At 37.8% G+C, this 25,381-nt stretch overlaps 1 protein-coding gene across 2 annotated transcripts in view; it reads right to left on the reverse strand.

The window, feature by feature from the left end:
• Positions 1-452: 452 nt before the first annotated feature.
• Positions 453-25,381, reverse strand: part of LOC128985564 (uncharacterized) — a 70,789-nt gene continuing 45,860 nt past the window's right edge. The window contains exons 6-8 of one of the 2 annotated variants that reach the window (XM_054405172.1): positions 5,800-5,860; positions 3,711-3,773; positions 453-625 (exon numbers count right to left, since the gene is read on the reverse strand). In XM_054405172.1, the coding sequence (XP_054261147.1) occupies positions 501-625; positions 3,711-3,773; positions 5,800-5,860 (249 nt within the window). In that variant the 3' untranslated portion in view covers positions 453-500. The remainder of the gene's footprint in view (positions 626-3,710; positions 3,774-5,799; positions 5,861-25,381) is intronic. The other variant, XM_054405181.1, reaches the window with a different exon arrangement.

Consider the following 25,381-nt stretch of genomic DNA (forward strand, 5'->3'; position numbering starts at 1 on the left):
GAATTACACCCGAACAATTTTGATAAAAATTTACAGTAGTCCTTTAAATTATGAACACAATAATACAAATTCCATTTCTGTAAAAATTATGGTTCTTAAGTTTATTGCAACTTTTATTTTCCCATTTAAAAAAATCAGATTTTAGTAAAAAAAGCCGGGTTTGATTAAAATTAATGTGTTATGGTTCTTATAATTCTAAACAAAATAGTGAAAACCCCCATTGCTGTAACAATTACGGTTCAAAGGTTATTGCAAATTTTGTGATTTTTCCCTATAAAATATCATAGTTACGCACCCCTTATCCATGATAAATAAAGGTTGATGACAAGCATATGGGATAAAGTATGTGTCAGATTGCTGATACCGTTTATTTGACTTGGTGCTCAATCAAAAAGTAGAGTTGATAGATTTTGTAAGAAAAAATATAGGTAAATAACATTTTAATTGTTATGTACACTTTATTCATATTATTGGACAGAGTATTAACAGGTAAGTAGACATTATACTTTGCTGATTGGAAAGTCGATGTAAGTCTTCCTCATAAATGAAATATCTGGTAACGAAGCCAAGAGAGTTTCTGCCTCTGCACTGGGTGTTTTTGGCAAATTTAATGTCGTCTTTAAACCTAAAAAAATAATAATATTACCCATTTAAAACATATTGCTCAAGAACATAAAACATTAACACACCCATGAATATAATCAATCGTCTTTATATGTTCACTAACATTTGATTTAATATTTTGTATTCAGTTTTCATCTGTGCCTTATCATTGTGATTATACTTTAAACATGTGCTATTAAAACATGGTTATATTTACAAATAAATACAGAGGTGCCCATCCCCCCTAAAGCCACAACCCCCCCCCCCCCCAAAGCCAGAGGAGCAGTTGCCCCCATTTTATGCTGCCCTCTATTTAACCCCCCCCCCCTGCCAGTTACTTGGCAATTTCTCCTTATAACATAACAAACATTTCAATTATTTAGTAAACTTGAGGTAAAGAAATACAACTGCTTGCTGACAATAAAAATGAAATGTTTGATAGGAAACGTTATTTAAACAATACCAAATTATACCTAACTAATGGACGAATTGGAACTTTTTCAATTTACAATTCAGAATCTGTATTTGCAACATGTGCTCAGTATTGCAATAACGTCTTCAAAACGTTCAACAATATACTCGGTGTATTACTCTACTACTACTCCAACTCCAACACAGTACTGTACAATATATTAGGTTAGTGTACATTTTTACAGGGCATAAGAATTCAAACAACTTTAAGTGCATGAATAATAATTTGACAAAAAGTATCTTGTTTCAAAATTAGACAAATGTTGAAAGCAGAGTCAAGAAATAGGGCAGACTAGGAGGGGTTGCTCACCACTCCAAGGCTGCCTTCTACGAAAATCGCCGGGCTAAATACCCACAATACCTTAATCACCACCAGCACGAAAGGTTTTTGTGACGAAGTAGTCTTATAATTCATTTTGATAGCCCCAGGATTGTGTTTTAGGATTAATAATGGTAGAAACTCATCTTGTCAGACAATTCTGAATTTTTACGGTAGTGTCAAATTTTACTTGCTACATATGTTTTGGTGGTTCTTCAACTTAACCATTGTCAGGCTTACAAAAGGTTCCACTTCCAGGGTCGTCAGAATTACGTTACAAACATTTAATACTAAACACGAAACGATTACAGATATGCCTATCAAATCACGCATGTACTTTTTGCCACAGGCAGGACTGGAAGTAAACTGAATCAGGTTATGATGGACCAACATGGTCTCTGGATTGTCGTCTGTGTTATCTGTTACAGCTTATTAGCTTATATTTGACTATATCCGTCAGTAGTGACGGATGAGTGTTAAAAATATAATGGGATTCATAATTGAGTTTTCCATTCAATATTATTATTATTAGGTACTATTTTTGTTGTTTTTATTATTGACAATAATAATTACCATGATATGCTCGATATAAATGATGGTCTCGACATTCTACATTACTGTGGGGAAGTAAATTTATAAAATACTTTGTACTTTACTTTACTGCTGTGGCCACTGGTACCCTAGATGGTACTTGGCCTCCCCAACACACTGCCTCCATAGGTCTCTGCTTCTTGCATCTTCCTTCCTTCTCCCTAGCTTCCTCAGGTCTTTCTCCACTTGGTCGAACCATCTAAGTTTCGGTCTTCCAAGGGGTCTTCTACCTTCTGGGTTATTCCTCAAGATGTTCTTTGATAGGGAGTTGTCATCTTTTCTTAAAATATGCCCTGCCCATCTCAGTCTTCTGCTCCGTACCTCAGCGACAATATCCGGATCCTTAAATAATTCTCTAAGTTCCCAATTATGTCTCGATCTCCATTGTCCATCCTCAAAAATCGGTCCGTACACTTTCCTCAAAATCTTGTTCTCAAATACATTAGCTTTCCTTTCTGATTTCTTGCTTAAGATCCAATTTTCTGAACCATACAGGAGAACTGGTCTGATGATTGTCTTATAAATCCTGAGTTTGGTGGTGTGGGATATTATTTTTGAAGTTAGTAACTTGTGACAGGCCGAAAAACTTTTTTGTGCTAGGTTTAATCTATTTTGAATTTCTAGCTCTTCATCATTATCACTGGTGAGGATGACTCCCAAATACTTGAAATTTGTTACTTTTTTAAATTTATACTTTTCAATTTCAATGTAGTTGTTATTTTGGTATCTTGGTTGGTCATCATCTTGTTTTCTTCCACATGTCATAAACTTGGTTTTCTCTTCATTTATGTATAGCCCCATTTTTCTTGTATGTTCAATAAGCATTTTTGTTACATCTTTCATTTCTTCTATATTATGTGTAATTAATACTATGTCATCTGCAAAAGCTAGCAAGTTTATGTTTGTTCCTATCTTAATCCCTACTTCTGTTTTTCTTATCTCCTGAAGAGCTGTTTCTATGGCTAAATTGAACAGCAATGGAGATACCCCGTCTCTCCATATATAATAATAAAATACTTTGTAAGAGTTTGAAAAATGTAAATACATAAAAACTATGGACAGCACACAAATTTTGAATGAAAGCACTCAATTAATTATGAATCCCATCATATTTTCAACACTTCTCATTCACTACAATAGTCCAAATAACTATAAGCTGTTGATAACGCAGACGACAATACAGAGACCACGTTGGTCCGTCATAACCTGATTCAGTTTACACAATCCTGTTCCACAACAGTGTTATAAGTCCTGCCCACATCAATGTACACGCGTGAATTGATAGGCATATCTGTAATCGTTTCATGTTTTGTGTTAAATGTTTGTAACATATTCTGACGACACCTTCAAAAGTGGATCATTTTGTAAGCCTGACGATGGTCGGGTTAAAGAACAGCCAAAACATATGTCGAAAGTAAAATTCAACACTACCGTACGTCTTAAGGATCGTCTGACAAGGTGTGTTTTTACCATTTTTAGAAGTCACCTTAATTACGAATAGCAAAATATATGGCGAGTGAACTAATTAGAAATACTTTTTTGGGCTGCTTATACAAAATTATACATTCATTATGACACCTAAAAAAAATATCCCCCCAGAAATCCGCCCAAAAAATCCCCCCCCCCCAAAAAAAATCCCCTCACTGGGCACCCCTGGCATTAGAGGTACTGTGTACCAATAGTTGGTATCTATGTTGCATGCAAGTAGAAGGATGTTATTACTCACTAGTTGAGAGTTGAGACTCAATAGTAATGATGAAGTTGAGATCCAAGAGAGAGTTGTGAGAAGCTGCCCACCACCACAACAAGCAAAGCAACAAATTAAGAGCTACTGTATACACTATCTAACAATTAATTGTACAAATAGAATCCAGTATAAGATAGTTCTGATACAATTTGTAATACTTCCATTGTGATGATCTCACAATGAGATTACAATTAGGTACTTTATGGGTTGTAGTTGTTAATTGATCACTCACAAGAATTTGCTTAATTTAAGTTATCTTATCAATCAGGCATTTAGGAAGTCATTAAGCTATACTAAAAGTAAAAACAAATTTTTCATCATATATTTTTGTTAACTTTCAAGGAAAAAAACACTTTCAGTACTACATAAGGCAATATAAATGGAGTTTTGAAAAGTACTTCACAAAACAGGCTATGTGTAAGAATTTCCCTACAATTTCTTGTGACGCATAGCGGCACGCTATATTTCTTATAGTGTCAGCGCTTCGCGTGGCAGGGCTGCATGACGAACTCGTCAGCCCAAGCGAACGCCTTCCCCCACCTACTTTTCCAATTCTCTTCCCACTTCGTCACCCACCTACAAGAAAACCGCTCTGAAATCTGCCTCTCCAGAAACCTTCATAAAATGGCTAATTCCTAGAATAATTATATAATAGATATTAGATTAGAATGTCAGGCTAACTAGCAAGGTAAAGGGGGAGACGTACAACGGTCACCCCGACATTGGATGTGTAGGAATTAATTAATTACGGTTCGAGGCCTTCAGCCTTTTCAACCATGAACATAAATAGGGTAACACGGTTTCCCCAGAAGATTCCATAGTTCTTCTCAGTAAATTCATACTTATTTCTGATTAAGTAGTTCAATCACCAACCAATCATTTCATTCATAGTCATTTTCTAGGTCACAAGTTTTGGAAGGATAGTTTAGGTGAATTAGTTGTAATTAGTATAAATCAAAGCTGACTATGCAAGATTTCGGTCTGGGTAAAAGATCTGGTCCCGAACACGTCTTTCATGTAAATAATTTGGTGGCAGAATCAGCACGCTTAAATTAGTCTCACAGTTCCATATCACTTCATCGTCACCGTCATGTCAGGTAACGCATCAGCCTCATATCCCCAAGTTTCTCTACCAATTCCCCCCCCCCATGCTACACTCTGACTATAACCAGATAGTTTGAGCTTATCACCGTGTACGTACATCGTTATTAGTAAATAAGCCAAAAATATGGGTGTAATTTAAGTTCTTTTATTGACCTACAAGTAATTGACTGTGAATTTACACACTGGCAATAAACGATTTGTACTACCTATTTCTCTATGTTCCATGTAAACACATAAAAATTAACCCTCCAACTAGCAGCACGTCGCGTTAGGTGGTTTTTGTAGTGGCAGCAGCTATAATAGTCGCATTTTGCAAGGTTTTGGTGAAATCCAAATAAATGGTTAAAAACTATTGTAAAATGGAATAATTTTTATACCTTTAGAAATATAAGATTCTTAACTTATGTTTATGATCCATACCGTTTATGTTCTAGTATCCGTGGAATACGATTGCAATGAGGGTTGCTTGGGTCTACATATTGTGGATTACAAAAAATACAAAAAAAATCTAAAACATAGTTATATCGTTTTAATTTCAAGCCACAATAAAATTTGTGTGGCTCTGACATAATATTTATAGACGTAAGCAACTACCCGTAACAGACGTCAGTGTACTAATGTTCTGGATACTCGCATTTTCAAGTCTAGATATGAAAATTTATTGACACATCGGCGGAAACACAGCGCCGGATGACTGGATGTACTGGTGTAAGAGACTCTACTGTATCAGAATCGAGAATCAGTAAATTTTGGTATCGATACATATCTAATAATTCTACTATTTAAAAAATGTATTAATTAATTACATAGATCAATTGAGTGCATGTATACAAACACTAAATAAATTTGTAAGAATGAAAGCATAAAAATAACACTGTGTGCCACCACCAAAATTATAAAAATTTAACCACAACCAAGGTGAAGGGAATTAATCAATTAAGCAATAGTATTTAAATAGACTTACAATCAAGAGGATTGGTGAGTCCACTGCCAACCCAGTCAAAATGTGCATCTGGTACAATCTCCTGGAATCAAATTAATAATTGGTGTTAAAGAAGTAATGTGATGCTGTCTGTAGCAAACTAAGCCCATTGTAACTTGCACTCATTTCTCAGTTTATCATAAGGTTGTCATCTTTCATACATGTTTTTACTTGGAATTGCACATTAGTTTCATTTCTGACTTACTACCGCGAAATGGGGAGTTGCCTTCTGATATATCTTCATAAAAATATACAAAATACACGTAAATTAATTAGTAAACTTTATTCCAGAACTAATTCAACAAAAAAAATAAAATGTAAACAATAACAATAATATCAACAATAATCATCTGATTATTTAAGCATAAGACAATCCTCCCCCCTATTAAGCTGCTCTTAGTTGGTCGCAGTGTCTCTTAATTAACCGCCCGTCTTCTGATTTAACAAGATACATCACGTTCCCAAGCGGCCTTTCTACTGTTCCTGTTGACCACTTTTCTTCTGACATTTTTGAGTAATTTCTCATCAACACTATTTGTCCTTTTGAGAAACTTCTTCTAGTTAAAACTTGACGTTTGGTTTGCGGTGTGGGTGTCCTCTCAACCATTAAATCCATTTCGGTTCTTATGTTTCTCCCAAACATAAGCAAGTATGGAGATTGTCCTGTTGCGTCTTCCTTAGCTGTTTCAGTATCGTGTTTATCTTATCCTCATTGTGTCCTCCCCCACAAGCATGTAAGAGGTTCTTGACCATTTGAACTGACCTTTCTGCTTGACAATTAGATTTTGGGCAAAAAGGAGCGATTGTTTTATGTATTATTTGATACTTCTAGAGGTAGTTTTCAAACAAAGTTGATGTTAACTGAGTCCCGTTGTCTGAAACAAGGACATGAGGAAAACCGAATGTTGCAAATAATTTATCTAGTTGTTTTAGGCACCAGTCACTTGTTGTCGATTTAGTCGGGATGACCTCTACCCATTTACTGTAAGCATCGACAACAATGAAGTAACTCCAGCCTTTTATTGGTCCTGCAAAGTCTACGTGAATACGTTCCCACGGCCCGCTTGGAGGTTCCCATGGGTGGACCGTTTCCTTAGGTGGGCTTTTGAGTTTTTGTTGGCATGAATAGCAATGTTTGACTAAATTTTCTATTTCCTGATAAATATTTTGCCAATAGCAGTAACTTCTAGCCAGAAGTTTCATCTTCGTCATGCCCATATGACCGGCATGCAACTCGTTTGGAACTTGTTTTCTTAAAGTTAAAGGTACGCATATTCTATTCCCTCTGAACACACAGCCATAAATTAAGCAAAATTCATTGTTATTTAATCCCAGTTCTTTTAAACTTTTTCCTGTGTTTAAATAGTATGATATCACTTTGAGATTTTCATCTTTCCTTGTTTCTTCTTCAATCTTTATTCTTGTCACTGGCATTGCTTCCACTTGGTTCATCAGGTACTGCTCGTGATCATCAAATGCATTTTCTGGTACCTCAGTGACTGGAAATCAAGATAAAAAGTCTGCATTAGCGTGTTCTGTTGTATTGCGGTATTCAATCGTGTAATCAAATCCTGATAAAAAGTGAGCATAGTTAAACATTCTCGAAGCTGTCATTGAAGGTAAGGTCTTTGCAGGATCAAAAATGGAGACGAGGGGTTTGTGATCTGTTATTAGAACAAATTTTCTTCCATAACAATAGGCGAAAAATGTCTTCAACCCCCAGTAAATTCCTACCGCTTCTTTGTCGATTTGGCTGTACTTCCTTTCTGATTTTGTGAGAGTTCTTGAGGCGAATGCTATTGGTTTCTCTGATCCATCTTTGTATCTGTGAGATAAACAAGCAACTAAGCCAGTTGGACTTGCATCTGTAGCAAGTACCAATGCTTCACTTGGATCATAATGAGCTAATATTCGTTCACTGGTGATTTCAGCTTTGATCTTCACAAAGGCATCCTCGCACTCCTTATTCCATGTAAACTTCTTTCCATGTCTTAGTAGATTATTTAATGGTTCCAGATAGGTTGACATGTTAGGCACAAATCGAGTGTAGTAATTTGTGAGTCCTAGGAAACTTCTTAGTTGAGTAACATCTTCGGGTCTCTTTGCTTTACTTATAGCTTCAACATTGTCAGGTGATTTATGAAGACCATTCTCGTCTATAACATGGCCTAGATACTTCACACTTTTCTTGAAGAATTTGCATTTGTCCCGATTCAATAGTAAGTTGTATTGTCTAATTCTTTGAAAAACCTCTTTTAGTCAACTCATAGTTACTTGGAATGTGCTCCCTTGAATGAGTATGTCGTCAAAGAAACATACAGTTCCTCCTGGTCCATGGAGAACCTTGTCCATAAATCGTTGCCATATACTTGGAGCTATTTTTATGCCGAACATTAGGCGATTTACTTTGAACAAACCTAAATGAGTACTTATGGTTTGTATTTTTCTTGATTCTTCATCCATAGGTAGGTGCAAATAGGCATTACTTATGTCCAAGGTGCAGAAAAATTTTCCTTTATTCATGTGTGTAAAAATGTCTTCAATGCGAGGGATAGGGTACTTCTCATCTAATATTAGTTTGTTGGCTGTTACCTTGTAGTCAGCGCAGAGCCTTACACTTCCATTAGGCTTTTTTACCGGAACAATTGGTGTTCCCCATTGCGAGTTTTCAACTTAGGAGATTATACCACTGCTCTCTAGTCTATGTAACTCATCTTCAACAGCTTTCCTTAGAGCATAAGGTATTTGTCGTGGTTTAACAAAAATTGGTTTAGCTCCTTCCTTTAGCTGTATACGTCCTTGTTCTGAATTTATTTTACTGATTTCTGCCTTGAAAATGTCCTGAAAAGTTGTTAGGAGTTTATCAAGTTCCTCTGATGTGTTGGTATCCGCAAGATTTATATCAGCCCAATCCATCTTGACTTCTCGGAGCCATTCACGTCCAAATATTGGGTCTACATTTTGTTTTAAAACATAGAGTTTCCCATGAAAACTGAAATTTTTGTACTTTCATTCAACAAAACAGACTCCTACAGGCCTTATAATTTCTCCAGTGTATGTTTTCATTTCCACTGCCGTCTTGAATAGATGTTTATTAAGTTCAAGTTTAAGAAAATCACTGTATGATAATGAGCTCAAAGCCGCCCCAGTATCAAGTTCCATATTCAATGACTTGCCTTCAATAGAATCGTTAATCATGAACTTGTCATTCACATTTGGTGTCCCCACCATGTAAACCTCATTAATGTTTTCATTATCATCTTCAACATCAATTTAATTTGATTTTAACTTATAAGCGTTCTCGCTTGCATTGCTAACCCTGTTGCGTGTAAGACAAACATTCGCAATGTGTCCAATCTTGTTACACTTCCTACAAAATTTATTTTTAAACTTGCAAGTATCAGCTTTGCAAGTTGAGCACTGCTGCATCTGTAACATTAAAAAATCTCTTAAATCTTGAAAGGTAATATGTGGTTTGATTTCATTTCTACTCTTTCTTGCCAGGTTGTTTACTCACATAGTTAACATCTTTAGTTTGTTCTGTAACGTAATGAGAGTACTTAGGTTTTATTGCATAACTTTCCAGTTTGGATTGTTCAATAGAAATAGCCATTTCTACCCCTTCCTTAAATGATTGTTTATTTCCTTTTTCCTGAAGAAGCCTAACTCTCACTTCATTATCTCTTAATCCTCGAATGAATTGTATCTTCAAGAACATCACAGACTGAATGTTCACAGTTGTAACACTTAAAGTCACAGTCAATTGCCAAACGTTTTAATTCTCGAGCGTACGTAGAAATTCCCTCTTCATTATTTTGAACTTTACTGATGAACCTATTTTGATTGGCAAGTACACTTGGAGTAGGTTCCAAGCAGTTTTGCAGTATATCCGATAGTTCTTCATACAATTTGTCACCTGGTGTCTCAGGAGCAATTGTGTCACATAATGCCTGATGCATTTCGGGTGTAAGAGTACTAACAAACAGTTGTGTTTTGGTTTTGGGCTCTGTGATTTGTTTTAGATCCAAGAAATTTTTAAACCACATTAGGAAATTCCGAAAGGTTTCATTTTCTGTGTAGGGTGTGAAACTCACATTCGGTATGTTCAATTTATAAGGATCATTTAATTCGCTAGAAACATTCCTATCAACTTCTGTTTGCTTAATAGTGACAAAGAATGGTTGTCATAAAGCTCTTGCCTCGAGGTATGTTTCCTCTACATCTGTACGATAATCTTCTTCTCTTTCAATTTCATCTTCATCGTCTGTAGTTGTTATAATCTGTTCATGTAACACGGTGAATCTTTTCCACGTTTCATCCAGTAGAGTTTGTCTGCCTAGAGCATCGTAGATGAACCTTTAGTTTTCAGCACATGTAAAGTCCTTGTAATTTGTGATTTTATGATTCCTCTTTGCTGTTTTAATTTTCTAGTTTCATTTTCACTTTTATCACTCGTCGCCATTGATATATCTTCATAAAAATATACAAAATACACGTAAATTAATTAGTAAACTTTATTCCAGAACTAATTCAACAAAAAAATAAAATGTAAACAATAACAATAATATCAACAATAATCATCTGATTATTTAAGCATATGACACCTTCATATAGACAATTGTGTCTAAATTAGGGGCTATGGCCTCTACAGGCCACTAGTATTAATTAATTACGTAAGCCGATTCTTGGCGTCAAAATTGTGGGCGACTGGGAAGTCGCGGAATGACTTGAGAGGGCTCAAATTAAAGGTCTCAATCCCGTGACGGCGGGAAAAATAGTGATATTTCCAAAATGTTTACACAAAATTAGATATAACTTAAAATGTTCTCCATAAGAATAGCATTAGAAGCCATTTTTCTGCTGATTTTTGTTTACTTCAATACAGCTGATCGTGATTTATCATTAAGCCAGTAAGTAATATTAAATTTGGATTACTCATTAGCCAAGCAATTCTGCAATGTACTGTATACTAGACTAGCTGGCCCGACAGACATCGTCCTGTCCTAATGTGGTTTTGTGTCAAATGCTCGTTCATTTTCAAGATGAGCTTGTTCGCATGGCTCAATCACGTCCTGGTTGAAGTTTGTTCGCTACGCTCACTCACCTTTAGGTTGGAGCTCGTTCGCTGCGCTCACTTGCCTTCAGGTTAGCTCGTTCGCTACGCTAACTCACCTCCAGGTTGAAGTTTGTTCGCTACGCTAACTCACCTCCAGGTTGAAGTTCGTTCGCTACGCTAACTCACCTTTTGGTTGCCAAGTCGAAATCAATTGTTTTACTGTGTAATTTGCAAACTTTTGTATTTTTAAGTAAATTAGTTAAGCGTATGATAAGTAGTAGAATGATAGGAGATGGCTCAAATCAAAGGAATTGAACTTAGTAAGGCTGAAAAAATAATCAAGTTTTTTCTTCGAATTTGAAGGTTGTTGTTGTGATCAAGAAAATTTTAACGTGAAATAACCACATTGAATATATATTAAACAATTCAAGAATAAATGGAAAACTTCTGCTATATTTTGATATCAAAACATATTTTAAAGCTTTATTCTAAACTTTTTTTGTATATTTACTAATATTTTTATTTTAAGATTTATTGTATTACTAGCTGTACCCGCGGGCTTTGCCCCGCTTAACTTCATAAGTATTTGCATGGCTCAATCACGTCCTGGTTGAAGTTCGTTCGCTACGCTCACTCACCTTCAGGTTGGAAATCGTTCGCTGCGCTCACCTGTTTTCAGGTTAGCTCGTTCGCTACGCTTACTCGCCTCCAGGTTGATGTTCGTTCGCTACGCTCACTCACCTTTTGGTTGCAAATTAGCTGTTGTCATACATTTTAAAAAGTCATCCCTTTTATTGTTTATAATACAGTACTTTTATAAAGGTTTTTATGTTTTAATATTTAACATTGGAGAATTTAAACGTTGTTAAGTGCACAGGTGTGCTGCGATTGGGGTTTAATACATTTGGACTTATTCAAAAGTAAAATAGTTTTCTGTGCTGCAATCTGTAGAAACACTGTGGCACTATTTCAAATCATGACTAATGCTAATACAGAATGTTGTAGTTATTCAAACGTACAAAACAGTTGGTGAAAGTAAACATCTGCTTTTAAATTATATTTATTTGTAAACATTCTAGATCCAAAAGTCTGACATTGGCCCACTTAAAACCCTCTGGGGCAGAGCCCTTTTGACGGATCTGCACCAAACTTCACTCGAACCATCCTTGAAAGATGCTTAATAATGCCTGAAAGTTTCATTACAGTCTGTCGAGCGGTTTCGGAGTCCATAACGTATATACACATATATATACATACATACATAGTTCCTCTTTTATAGATATAGATTTAATCAATATTTGTATGAAGTGGAATAACCTCAACGGCCACTCTTAGAAAACAACCTGGCAATAAATATGAAATAGGTTCGTACAGGCAATGTATTTGTTCATTAAGTAAGTACTATGACAAGTTACAATAAGCGGAAAAACAATATTGTTTAGAGATTTTAAACAGGTACTGTCTGTTGCTCTAAGCAAAAAAGGTTCAAATAATACAGCCTAGCAGTATGGTGGTAAAGGGAGCATCTACATATAACAGTAAAACCTAGAGGTAGTTTCCGTTTCTTAAAACTAACGAAAAATATTTGCATGTCGAAGATGCTGATAAAAAGTAATTTGGTAATTGGTTTCAAAAACTGGGTAATGGAACCCTAACCAGTCACAAAATAGCTAGGGATCAGCCGTTGATTAGGCCCTTTTAGCGAATTTCCCATATGGGGAATAAGCTATTACCGTAGTACTCATGGTAAGACCTGGACGCGGGACCGATTTTTTTTTCGTTTTGAGGTCCCTAGAGGCCAAAAACACCATCCGTTTAAATTCATATATATATCTAATATATAAAATTCTCGTGTCACAGTGTTTGTCTGCAAACTCCTCCGGAACGACTTCACCGATCGTTATGAAATTTGGTGTGTAAATTCTGTAGGTATGCGAATCGGACGTAAACTATTTCCCGTTTCAAAATTCTTAAAAGGGCTCCGCCCCAGTGGCTCTGGAGTTTCCCATGTTAACCTTATGAGAAATGGAATTAATGAATCTTAACAGCTGTTTCAATTAAACAAGTTGGTTCTGTTCTATGATGTTCAATAGCATTAAAGTTACAAGGATTACCAACAGGGTGCAGCACTATTATTTCTTTTACATTTATGACAACAGCTAATTTGCAACCAAAAGGTGAGTGAGCGTAGCGAACGAACTTCAACCTGGAGGCGAGTTAGCGTAGCGAACGAGCTAACCTGAAGGCAAGTGAACGCAGCGAACGAGCTCCAACCTAAAGGTGAGTGAGCGTAGCGAACGAGCTCCAACCCAAAGGTGAGTGAGCGTAGCGAACGAACTTCAACCTGGAGGCGAGTTAGCGTAGCGAACGAGCTAACCTGAAGGCAAGTGAGCGCAGCGAACGAGCTCCAACCTAAAGGTGAGTGAGCGTAGCGAACGAGCTCCAACCCAAAGGTGAGTGAGCGTAGCGAACGAACTTCAACCAGGACGTGATTGAGCGATGCGAACGAGATCATCTTGAAAATTAAACGTAACGGTACTTTCTTTCCATCGGTCTGTCTTAGGGGAAACCTATAACTTAGGCGATACGAAGTTCGCCGGGTCAGCTAGTATATATATATATGTGTTAGCACGATAACTCGAGCAAAAATGATCCGATTTTGATGAAATTTGGTACAAACGTGTAAACCTACGTTTATTCGAACGAGTTTGCGATCCAGCATGATCGGACTATGGGAACGGGGGTTTAGGGGGGGTTTTATGGGATAAAAATAGGTTTTTCCCATTTTGACCCAAAAAACATAAAATTTAGCAATTTCTTTCCAAATCATTTTGTAGAGCTTAAAAAAACAAATAATTTAGTATATTCAAGCGTTATTATACGCCTAATGGTTACGGAGAAAATTCCAAAAAATTGTAAATTTAAAATTCCAATGTTATTCTTATGGAGAATAAGTAAACTGTTGTAGTTTGCTTGTTTATGAACATATTTTGATCAAATTTGGAAAATGTTTTTATTTCTTACTAACTATAAACATTTTACAAAACAGTTTTACCCTCCCTGATGCAGCAAACCTAAGTACTTGTTAAACTAATTCTATTTAAATAGGGAATAAATGTTATATTTTTAAGTAGACATTTCAGTGTAAATCTAATCAGTCAAATGGAAATTCGCTTAGTCTGCAGGTTTGCTGCGGCGGGGGTATTTAATAGAATATTAAAGTCAGGATGAATACTGAAAACTGGTTCACCATATCGAATTGCCTATCGAATCTCCCGATGCGACCAAACATTCGTTAATCGATATATCGAACGCCGAACTATCGACTACTGAAATCGAAACTAACAAAATGGTGGATCTTCATCGTTCATCACAATCTCAGCCCGAAAACTCATCTAACGATCTAGAAGAGTGGACGAAACCCAAAAATAGGCACAGAAGTTATGCTTCTGCTACAAAAAATGCATTCAGCAATGTCACTGCAGGAAAAAAACAAAACTTTTGATATGAACAACAAAATCGATGACAAAACAACTCCCGCTAGACGAAGTGTTGGCAACACTGAAAATAGGAAAAAAGCAAAATCCAATTCTAATGTTGTAATCGGAACTTCTGATGGAAACGAAATAATAGCTGCTGGACAGAAGAAAGTCTGGACTTTTGTAGGCCGATTAAAGGGAGATACAACTACCGAAGCTGTTAGCGACTTTGTGAAAAAGTCATTTTCTAACATTGCAGTGACTGCAGAAAAGCTGGAAACTAAGAGGTTTAATGCAAGTTTTCGACTCTCCGTTGACTTTGACCGAAAGGATGAGCTAATGAACCCTGCCATATGGCCTAAAAACACCTTGGTGAAGCGTTTTTTATTCCGCCGAGTGGGGAACAAACCTCACACGTAGTGAAAGCAGACGACTCGCCCAAGCCCAAGCCTATTGAGGAAAATAGCACTCACACCATTGTAAACTATCGCAAGCACCAAGATATTACTATTTGTGCTCTTAATGTCCAGTGCCTAAGGAATAAAAGTGAACTTGTGTCCCTTTTTGTAGAAGAAATCAAATGCGATATCCTTTGTGTCTCAGAGCATTGGCTAGCAAATGGCGAAGAGTGTTGTTACACAAACTTAGCTAACCTCAAACTTGTAAATATTTTCTGTAGAAGTGAAAGACCCCATGGTGGTGTTGCTATTTATAGTACCTGTGACCTAGCATGTTCTGTGTAGAACTCGAACTTGAAGTGACTGCAGTCTTGTTGTTGGACTTCTCAACTGTTGTGCTGTCTGTGTACAGATCCCCAAACGTTAAAGTGGATCTCTTCCTTGATCTGCTGAACTCCTGCTTACACTACCTGCTAAACAATCTTAAACCTGAGAAAATAGTCCTATGTGGAGACTTCAATATTCACCTCGAGTGTCGCTCCAGAGATGAGGAACTTTTCTCAAACCTACTTCGCAGCTATGGGCTATACTTCACTACCAGACAACCCACTCGTGGGCAGGCGTGCCTTGACTCCATAGCAACTAACATTGACTCCTGGGACTGGAAAGTGGACATCAGGGAACCTGTTGTGGCTGACCACAGTGCAGTTTTGGTTACTATTAGCTCCAACAAGGTAAGCCTCAGCTCAAATAAACCTGATTGGTCTATAAAGTACGTTAATGTTAAAAGGGCCATTAATGACAATGATATGCCTCTATTGTGCCACAAATTATTCAATGCTTGTTGGACCGTACCAAATGTTCGTTCCGAACCTGAGGTAGAATTTAACAACTTTTTTGACATTTTCATAGAAAATTTTAACCAAGTTTTTCCTCTCAAAGTTGTGAAGGCCAAACCCACAACAGGTTGGTTCGTTTAACCAACAAATCCCAACTTGATAAATCCTGGTACACCCAGGAACTGGTCAAAATACGTTCTTATATCTGTATCTTACATGATTTCTATAAGACGTCTACTGTTCCTGAACGGAAAGAAAGACTCCATATCTTGTACCTCCAAACTAAAAGACTTTATCGCTCTAAAGTAAATGAAGCAAAAAAAAGCTACAATGTGTCTAAAATAAAGGAGGCGTCCAACACCTGCAAAGCAGCATGGGACATTGTAAATTCTCATCGGTCTCCTAGACCTAAGACTGTAGCAGCTGTTTCTCCTGACGATTTCAACAACTATTTCTCCCAAATCGCTGATAATGTTGTAGTCAATCTACCTGTTTTGCAGACTGACCCAGCGGCTTCCCTCCTGGATGTCTCATCTGTCTACAAATTAAACCATTGGAATAAGGTGAGTCCTAGCTTTATTATTAAACTTGTTAGATGTTTTAAAAGCTCAAATAGCCAAGATGTTTTTGGTGTCTCCTGCTCAGTACTAAAGGCTGTTATTAACACCATTGTGGATCCTCTCACGGATATTATCAACCACTGTTTGAGAAACGGCTGTTTCCCTGATGTGCTTAAGACTGCGCGGGCCATCCCTGTTTTCAAAAAAGGTGACCCCTCACAGCTGTCTAATTACAGACCTATTGCCATTCTGCCTGCTCTTTCCAAAGTAATCGAGTCTGTAATGAAGGTACAGCTGATTGAGTATTTTGAGTCTAATAGCCTACTTATAGATGCCCAGCACGGCTTTAGAAAGGGACGATCCACCACGACAGCCCTGGTTAGCCTGGTCGACCAAATCACAGATGCTTTTGAAGCCAGAGATTCAGTCCTGCTTAACATGTGTGACTTAAGCAAAGCTTTCGACGTGGTGTCCCATGAAATCATCTTGTCCAAGCTCAGGAAGTATGGGGTAACTGGCGTGGTCCTGCAGACAATTAACTCCTATCTTGAAGGTCGTAAGCAATTCGTCTCGTACGGCGGTGCAACATCTGGTGTAAAGCTGTTAAGACACAGAGTCCCCCAGGGCTCGGTCCTTGGCCCTCTCCTCTTTACTATCGTTATAAATGATTTATCCTTAAACAATCAAATTTGCTATTTGCAGACGACACCACTCTGATCACGAGAGGCAGGGACCTAAACCAAATACGCACTGATGCAGAATGCCTTCTTGCTAGTGCAAAGGAGTGGTTCAACCAGAATTTGCTAAAGATAAATGACGAGAAGACTCAATCACTGCTGTGCACCAGGGCTACATATATACAAGGGTTGGCTCACTCCTTTGATGTTAGCGGTCGCCGCCTGATCCTACTTCCCCTCCCCCGCCCCTCCTCAGTGACGTAGTGGAGATACATCGGCGCGAGGCGCGACGGTAGCCTAGCACGGCAGTGCATATGTCGCCCGGCATCTACGTGCATATTAATAATTGTGTTTATAATAATGTAATTTATAGTGTGATTTTTAAAGCGGGTTTCGTTAACCCTCCAACTTGCAATGGGCGAACTCTGTAGTGGCAAGGCATTTTTGGCGACTTTGCAGTCATATTTTCGAAAATTCATATAAACTAAACCAACAGATCAAACCTATGAACCATATTTATTATTTCCAACTTGAAGTGTTCGTAATGAAATGAAGAATTTGAAAATGGCAACAAGATAAATATTAAAAATATTGTAGAAACGATTGTCAGTAGGTAGAAAAATTGCTGCATGAACCAAAAATGTTTCATAAGATATACAAATTGTTTGGAATTTATTACCCTACATGGTCTTTAAACATCTTTAAAATGTAAAAAGATTTCAATTACCAATTATACAAAGTTATGGCCTAAAAACAATAAAATGACAAGTTTCACGATTTTGCACAACACATTTAAAAAAAAAAACCAAATAAATGTATTATCAAGAGATAAAGTAAAAGTAAACATTTTTAGGTAATAATATTGGAGATCAAATGAAGTAAGAATTGTTTATGTATACTGATCATTTCAATAGATGTTTATGACTTTTAATAAATGTTTATATTTGTCTAGAAAAACATTTTGTTATTCACACGTATATATTATGTTTTAAACCCCACAAACCAACTATATAAAATGAAAGTAAACTTATTCCCCTACATGAATATACATAGTTATAAAGGCAAATATACAAAAAATAATATTTTATAGTTTTTTCTATAAAATGCTGCTGTGCCTTTTTCATTTGGCAATTAAATCGTTTGTTAATTATGACGAAATGTTTCAAAAACGGGCTAAATGTAATGTCCCAGACCTCAAATTAAGAAAGTATATCTACATAAAACAGTTCATAAACTAAATAAGTACAATTTTTACAACTAATAAATACGATTAAAGTGATAAAGTCAAACCCGCGATATTTGTTGTTGGTAAACAGTCAATGAAGTTCACAAAACTGGCTAAAAAATAGTATCTCAAGTTTCTAAAAGTAATGTAACATTACAGTCGAGGCACAATAAATAATATCGTAACTAAACATTTACAACTTATAATCACGATGTAAACTGATAAAGTAAAATCACAGCAAAACTCGACTTGTTAGTTATTGGTCAACAGAGATTGAGATTAGTTAGTCAGGCAACTTAATGTAGTTTTGCAACTATATGTTATTTTAATGTATTGAAATATGTAGGGCCTATAATAAAATGTAATTGATTAATTGAAATTCTTTTCCTTCCTGTAAAAGTTTCAAAACACCAAGTATAGGTAATGTATTTTTATACAACCTCAATGTATTTGATATAACCTCAATGAATCCTAAAAGATATGAATAAGTAATAAATAAATACAATTAATAGCCTATACATTAAGATACATTCGAGCAATACGAACACAGATATTACACAGTAACTTAATACATTGGATCAATAACTACAGTATTCTTATAGCCATCGCTTTACATTCCACTCCCATCCTTAAATATTTACTAAAGTTAATTTTTTACTTATTAAAATTGATGTTATACGTAATCCTATTTGAAAATCAATTACTTTTATAAAATACATTAATACCTAATAAAAAATGTCCAACATAGAGCTTAATAAACGCTAAATGTGCGGTAATACCAGAGCTCACACAGACAAAGATATACGGTGCCGGGAGCCCAAGGTATCGCCGTGACGTCACAGCGGCGGAGTGGTGGGGAGCCACCTGGCATCACTTTCTGAGCTCGCGTGGCCTAGCCCTTGTATATCTCTAGCCCTGGCTGTGCACACTCAAGCCAAACTATCTGGGTGAGGAAGCTGTTAAACTCCTTGACTTCTGGATCGACTCCAGGTTAGGTTGGAAACACCACATTAGCCAGGTATGTGTCAAGCTTGCCAGAGTGGTCTATCTCCTAAGGAAACTTGTGTTGGTCATCACTAAACCGTACTTAGTCACAGTGTACCATGCTCTCTTTCAAAGCCATGTAAGCTATGGCATCGCACTCTGGGGCCATACAGCTGCAGCACATGACTTCTTGCTTCTTCAGAAAATGGCTTTGAGGGTGATTACGTCCGCCGGGCATCGTGACCACTGTAGACTTATCTTCAAAGACCTAAAGGTTCTGACCATCTATAGCCAGTATGTATTAAATAGCATGGTGCTACTTAAAGAAAATTCGACAAAACTTGCTCGACGTGAGGACCAGCATTCCTATCAAACACGACATGGCCATCTCCTTGACCTACCTAGATGCCGACTAGCCTGGACTCAAAAGGGCTACCCCTACTACACAAGTAAGCTCTATAACACGCTCCCAATTGAAGTGCGCGAGCTGGACATTAGGGCCTTCAAGGACACCCTGAGAGACTATTTGGTGGGCAGACCTCTATACTCACTAAGTGAGCTGGAGGACACACCACTTTTTGGCAACCCGCCGCCATCTTAGTTAGTTTTTATGTAAATAGTAGTACTTATTATATGTGACGCAATCTATTCTGACTTTGTCGGTCAACGATGCAGTATTCAAGTATTCAAGTAAGTAAGTACAAGAGGTTCTACCCGCGAATTCACGGGTGTACATAAGCCACCGTTAAATTAACTTAATCACCTTTGACTTTATATTTCATTTAAAGGGCCCAAGTTCGAGAAATTGTCATCTGAAAGGATGTTAAAAGCAGTGGAACCTTCATACTAGGGATGGACGGGTCCCGAAATTTCGGGAATTTTTCGGGAAAAAAATATTCCCGATTATCGAAACGGGATTACATTTGACTCGGGAATTTTTCGGGACGGGATTTGGTCCGATCGTCGGCGATTTTTCCGCTTCGCGAGTGCCGATAACGCCGTTATTGCGAGCGATAGGTCCGCGAACGCAGGAGACATAGTCATTTCGACGATTACGCCGTGACCGCGGAGTCATAACGACGATCGCGCCGTGGCCGCGATTATTGGACCGACGATCGCACCGTGACCGCGAGTCATAACGACGATCGGGCTGTGACCGCGGAGTAATACTGACAGTCACGCCGTGACCGCGGAGTCCTACCGACGATCGCGCCGTGACCGCGAAGTCCTACCGACGATCGCGCCGTGACCGCGAAGTCCTACCGACGATCACGCCGTGACCACGAATCATACCGACGATCACGCCGTGACCGCGAGTCATACCAACGATCGCGCCGTTACCGCGGAGTCATACCGACGATCATGCCGTGATGGCGAGTCATACCGACGATCACGACGTGACCACGGAGTCCTACCGACGATCGCGCCGTGACCGCGGAGTCCTACCGACGTTCGCGCCGTTACCGCGGAGTCATACCGACGATCGCGCCGTGACCGTGGAGTCCTACCGACGATCGCGCCGTGACCGCGAGTCATACCGACGATCGCGCCGTGACCGCGAGTCATACCGACGATCGCGCCGTGACCGCGAAGTCCTACCGACGATCGCGCCGTGACCGTGAAGTCCTACCGACGATCGTGCCGTGACCGCGGAATCCTACCGACGATCGCGCCGTTACCGCGGAGTCATACTGACGATCATGCCGTGATGGCGAATCATACCGACGATCACGACGTGACCGTGGAGTCCTACCGACGATCGCGCCGTGACCGCGAAGTCATGCTGACGATCGAGCCGTGATCGCGAGTCATGACAACGATCATGCCGTGACTCGAGTCATACCGTCGATAACCCCGTGAACCCGGAGTCATACCGACGATCGCGCCGTGGCCGTGAGTCATACCGACGATCGCGCCGTGACCGTGAGTCATACCGACGATCGCGCCGTGACCGCGAGTCATGACGACGATCGCGCCGTGACCGCGAGTGATGACGACGATCGCGCCGTGACCGCGAGTCATGACGACGAGCGCGCCGTGACCGTGGAGTCATGCCGACGATAACCCCGTGACCGCGAGTCATGACGACGATCGCGCCTTGACCGCGAGTCATACCGACGATCGCGCCGTGACCGCGAGTCATGACGACGATCGCGCCGTGACCGCGAGTCATGACGACGAGCGCGCCGTGACCGTGGAGTCATGCCGACGATAACCCCGTGACCGCGAGTCATGACGACGATCGCGCCTTGACCGCGAGTCATACCGACGATCGCGCCGTGACCGCGAGTCATGACGACGATCGCGCCGTGACCGTGAGTCATACAGACGATCACCCCGTGACCCGCGAGTCACAAGTTTCTATAGGTACCTGTAAATTGTTACCCATTTTTTGGTTTTTATAGATCAGTGCCACAAATGGTAAAAATTGATTTCGTATGTCTTTTTTGGTAACTGCAATACAGTAATTTCTTTTTATGCACAGAAAAAAATCCCGTCCCGTCCCGTCCCAAAAATCGGGAAGGAAATAAAAATCCCGTCCCGTCCCGTCCCGAACTAAAAATTCAATCCCGTCCATCCCTACTTCATACCTTACGTCCTAAGGTGGCCGAGGTGGGTACGGTTGCACCTGAACTCGCCGCTCTCTTTCACGACATCTTTAATACTTTAATACGTATTTTAATACCTATCAATGAAATTTCGACCTGTTAAAGATTGGTGACAACCTCTTGGAACGAACAAAATACATGGTTTGTTAATCTCATATTCATCGTGTTTCGAAATTCTTTAATAACTCACTTGTATCAAACAGCTACAAATAGCTTCACTGTCCATTCACCGCACCTTTTTTTTAAGAACATAAAAGTAAATAATAAAATAGGTAAACAAAAATGTAAACAAACAAAATATATTGTCAATTGCATTGGCCAGCTGTTGTTCACTAAATTAATCGAATAACGTTCAAAACATGCAAGGCGCAGCCCTTTGGAAATTAGCCTGTGGGGCAGAGCCCTTAGGGAGTTCGTCAATATCAATACTTTTCGGCAAATCTACACACTCTAAGCTTCATTTTGATATGCCATATGCCCATATTTCTATTTGGTAAATGGCCTTAACCGTTTACATAAAATTTGATTGTATCACTTTAATAATATAATAGATAAGAATACCACCACATAATCTAATAGTATACACTAGGCTAATAGTTGTTTAATAGACAAAAGTATCTTTATTACTGAACTCAATCTGTGTACAACTTGTAAATAATTCAAATGTAAACAATAACAATAATAACATAATATGACATATGATTATACACAGATAAAGGAATACTTTTAACCAAACATGCCCCTTTTCACAAATCTAATTTTTTTTTTTAGCTTTGACTATCCTGGTTCTGGTACGTTCAATGAAGGGTCGAATATACCACGAATTACGACGCAACTTTCTCCCATTTACTTCAACAATGTATGATCTGTTTCCCAGCACATCAACTATTATACCTTCTTCCCACTGAAGGTTGGAAACATTCCTGATTAATACTTTTTGTCCCTTCATGAAAACACTGGCTTTATTTAGTGATGTTTTATTATACTGCATACCCTGGCCAAGTTTGCTTGTCACTTCTTTATCATCAATAATCTGTGGTTTAAGTTTTGATGGTATTACAGGTAACTTAGTGTTCAGAACTCTACTTTGAAGTAGTTGCGAAGGAGAATACCTCAGATTCGCAACTGGAGATGACCGATAATTTAGAAGATATAAACTGAAGTCTGTTTTCTCATGCTTTGACTTTTGCAACATTGACTTAACTATGCCTACTGCTTTTTCCGGGAGTCCATTACTGCGAGGATAATGGGGACTAGTAAACTTTACTTCAAACTTCCACAATTTACTGAAGTCAATGAATTCTTGAGAGTTAAATGGGACATTGTCACTTACAAAAATACTTGGTATTCCAAAACGAGCAAAAATTGGCTTCAATGCAGTAATGACAGTAGTTGATTTTTTATCTCGAATACACTCAACTTCAATCCATCTTGAGTAATAATCTATTAACACTAAATAGCTTTGATTGTCGAAATCGGCTATGTCTGCTGCTACCTTGTAAAAAGGCATGTCAAAAACTTCATGAGGTTGGAGTGGCTCTTTCAATTTCGCTCGCATAAACTTAGCGCAAGTAGCACAGCTGTCAATAAGATTTTTCAAATCTGAAACTAATCCAGGCCAGTAAACAAGTTCTTGAGCTTTCTTCTTTAACTTGTTGAATCCCAAGTGAGTTTCATGGAGTGTCTGTAAAGTATATCTTCGCATAGATGGTGGCACTATCAACCTTTCGTTAAAATACACTAGCCCATCTTGAACTGTTAGGTCATTTCGTATTCTAAAATAATGCATTAGTTCATGGTTATTCGGCGAAACTTTGCTGGGCCAACCTCCTTGATAAAACTGCATAACTTTGTATAAGGATTCGTCTTCATTTGTAGATTTTATGTACTGATCCATTGTTTTTACATTTATTGTAACTTCATGAACTGAGTGAACAACATCCAACATACTTTCATCTTCTTGTGATTTTGTAGGAGCACACTGTCTTGAAAGAAGATCTGCAACATATAGTTTATTTCCTGGAACAAAATTCACACTGCGCCATGTTTAATAGACAAATGTATCTTTATTACTGAACTCAATCTGTGTACAACTTGTAAATAATTCAAATGTAAACAATAACAATAATAACATAATATGACATATGATTATACACAGATAAAGGAATACTTTTAACCAAACAATAGTAGTTTTTTTATATTGATCAGAAGCAAATCTGGCGTTGAGTTTGGTCAATGGGATGCCTTTACTTTACACTATTTTGTTAAACCTTTACAAAAGCAGCATAAACTTAGAAATAATAACTGGGTCGGGGTGCTGATTTAGCGGGTTTGACCAAGTACTAAGCTTATCTCAACACACCTTTATTTGCCTTTTCATATTTGACGAAGAAAAATTCCAGTATTTCAATTAGGGAAGCCTTTTTATCATCATTAACCAAAAGATCAAAGCTACCTTAGTAAACCAACATTTATTCACAAACATTATGTTTGCTGCCTTAAGCAGAGTAAAACCTCTGGAGTAATTAAAACTATTTATTGAAAATAACATAATAAAAGCAAACAAAGACGAACAACGAACTGTTTTTTACACAAAAGATATGGTGTACAGGGATACCTATCCTGACACATAGATAATTTAATTCTGATTCTGAGTTTGTTAGCGAATTTCCCAAGCTATTACCGTAGTACTCATGGTAAGACCTGGACCCGGGACCGATTTAATTTTTCATTTTGAGGTCCCTAGAGGCCAAAAACACCATCCGTTCAAATTTATATATATAGACCTATATAACAATACTTATATACAGTTATTTACAAACAAAAATTACAAATTATTTACTTAAAATTATTTATATATATATATTTGCGCGATAACTCAAGCAAAAATTATCCGATTTTGATGAAATTTGGTACAAACGTGTAAACCTACATTTATTAAAACGAGTTCGCGATCCAGCACAATCGGACCATGGGAAAGGGGGTTTATAGGGGATTTTATGGGGTAAAAATGGGGTTTTCCCATTTTTGACCCTAAAAACAAAAAAATTTGCAATTTCTTTCTAAATCGTTTTGTAGAGCTTAAAAATATTAATGATTTAGTATATTGAAGTGCTGTTGTATGCCTAACGGTCACGGAGAAAATTAAAAAATAGTGTAATTTAAAATACAAATGTCATTCTGATGGAGAAAATGAAAATTGTTGTAGTTTACTTGTTTATGGATATATATTGATACAATTTGGCAAGTTTATTTATTTCATCTTATACTATTGACGTATGGTCAAAAAACACTTTTTACCTTCCCCGTAGCAGTAAACCTAAGCACTCGTTAAATCTAATGTTATTTAAATAGGAATAGTCTTATTTATAGAAATATTTTAGTAAAAATGTAATCAGACAAGTAGAAATTCGCTTAGTCTGCAGGTTTGCTGCGGCAGGGGTATTTAAATATTACAATAAGTGGTTTTACATTTGAGTTTTTTAGGGACTTATGTCCCTATAAGCCACTAGTGTGGTTTAATTAGTATTAAATGGAAGTTGTTTTAATTTTTTTTTGTGTCTTGTGTTTTTTGGCTTGGCATTCATGATCACTAGTTTTTCTAATAATTTATAGTAAAATTAAGTTAGTTCTATTGTTTCTATTTTTTAGTGTTGTGTTCTCACTTCTATGCCAGTAATAGTAAAACCCAAAGTAAAAACTCCACACCAGCCACCAAGAAGCTGCAATAGCATAAA

This window comes from Macrosteles quadrilineatus, unplaced genomic scaffold (assembly GCF_028750875.1).
Source record: "Macrosteles quadrilineatus isolate MER2022 unplaced genomic scaffold, UCM_ALF_1.0 Scaffold_1__1_contigs__length_201487025, whole genome shotgun sequence".
NCBI lineage: Eukaryota > Metazoa > Arthropoda > Insecta > Hemiptera > Cicadellidae > Macrosteles > Macrosteles quadrilineatus.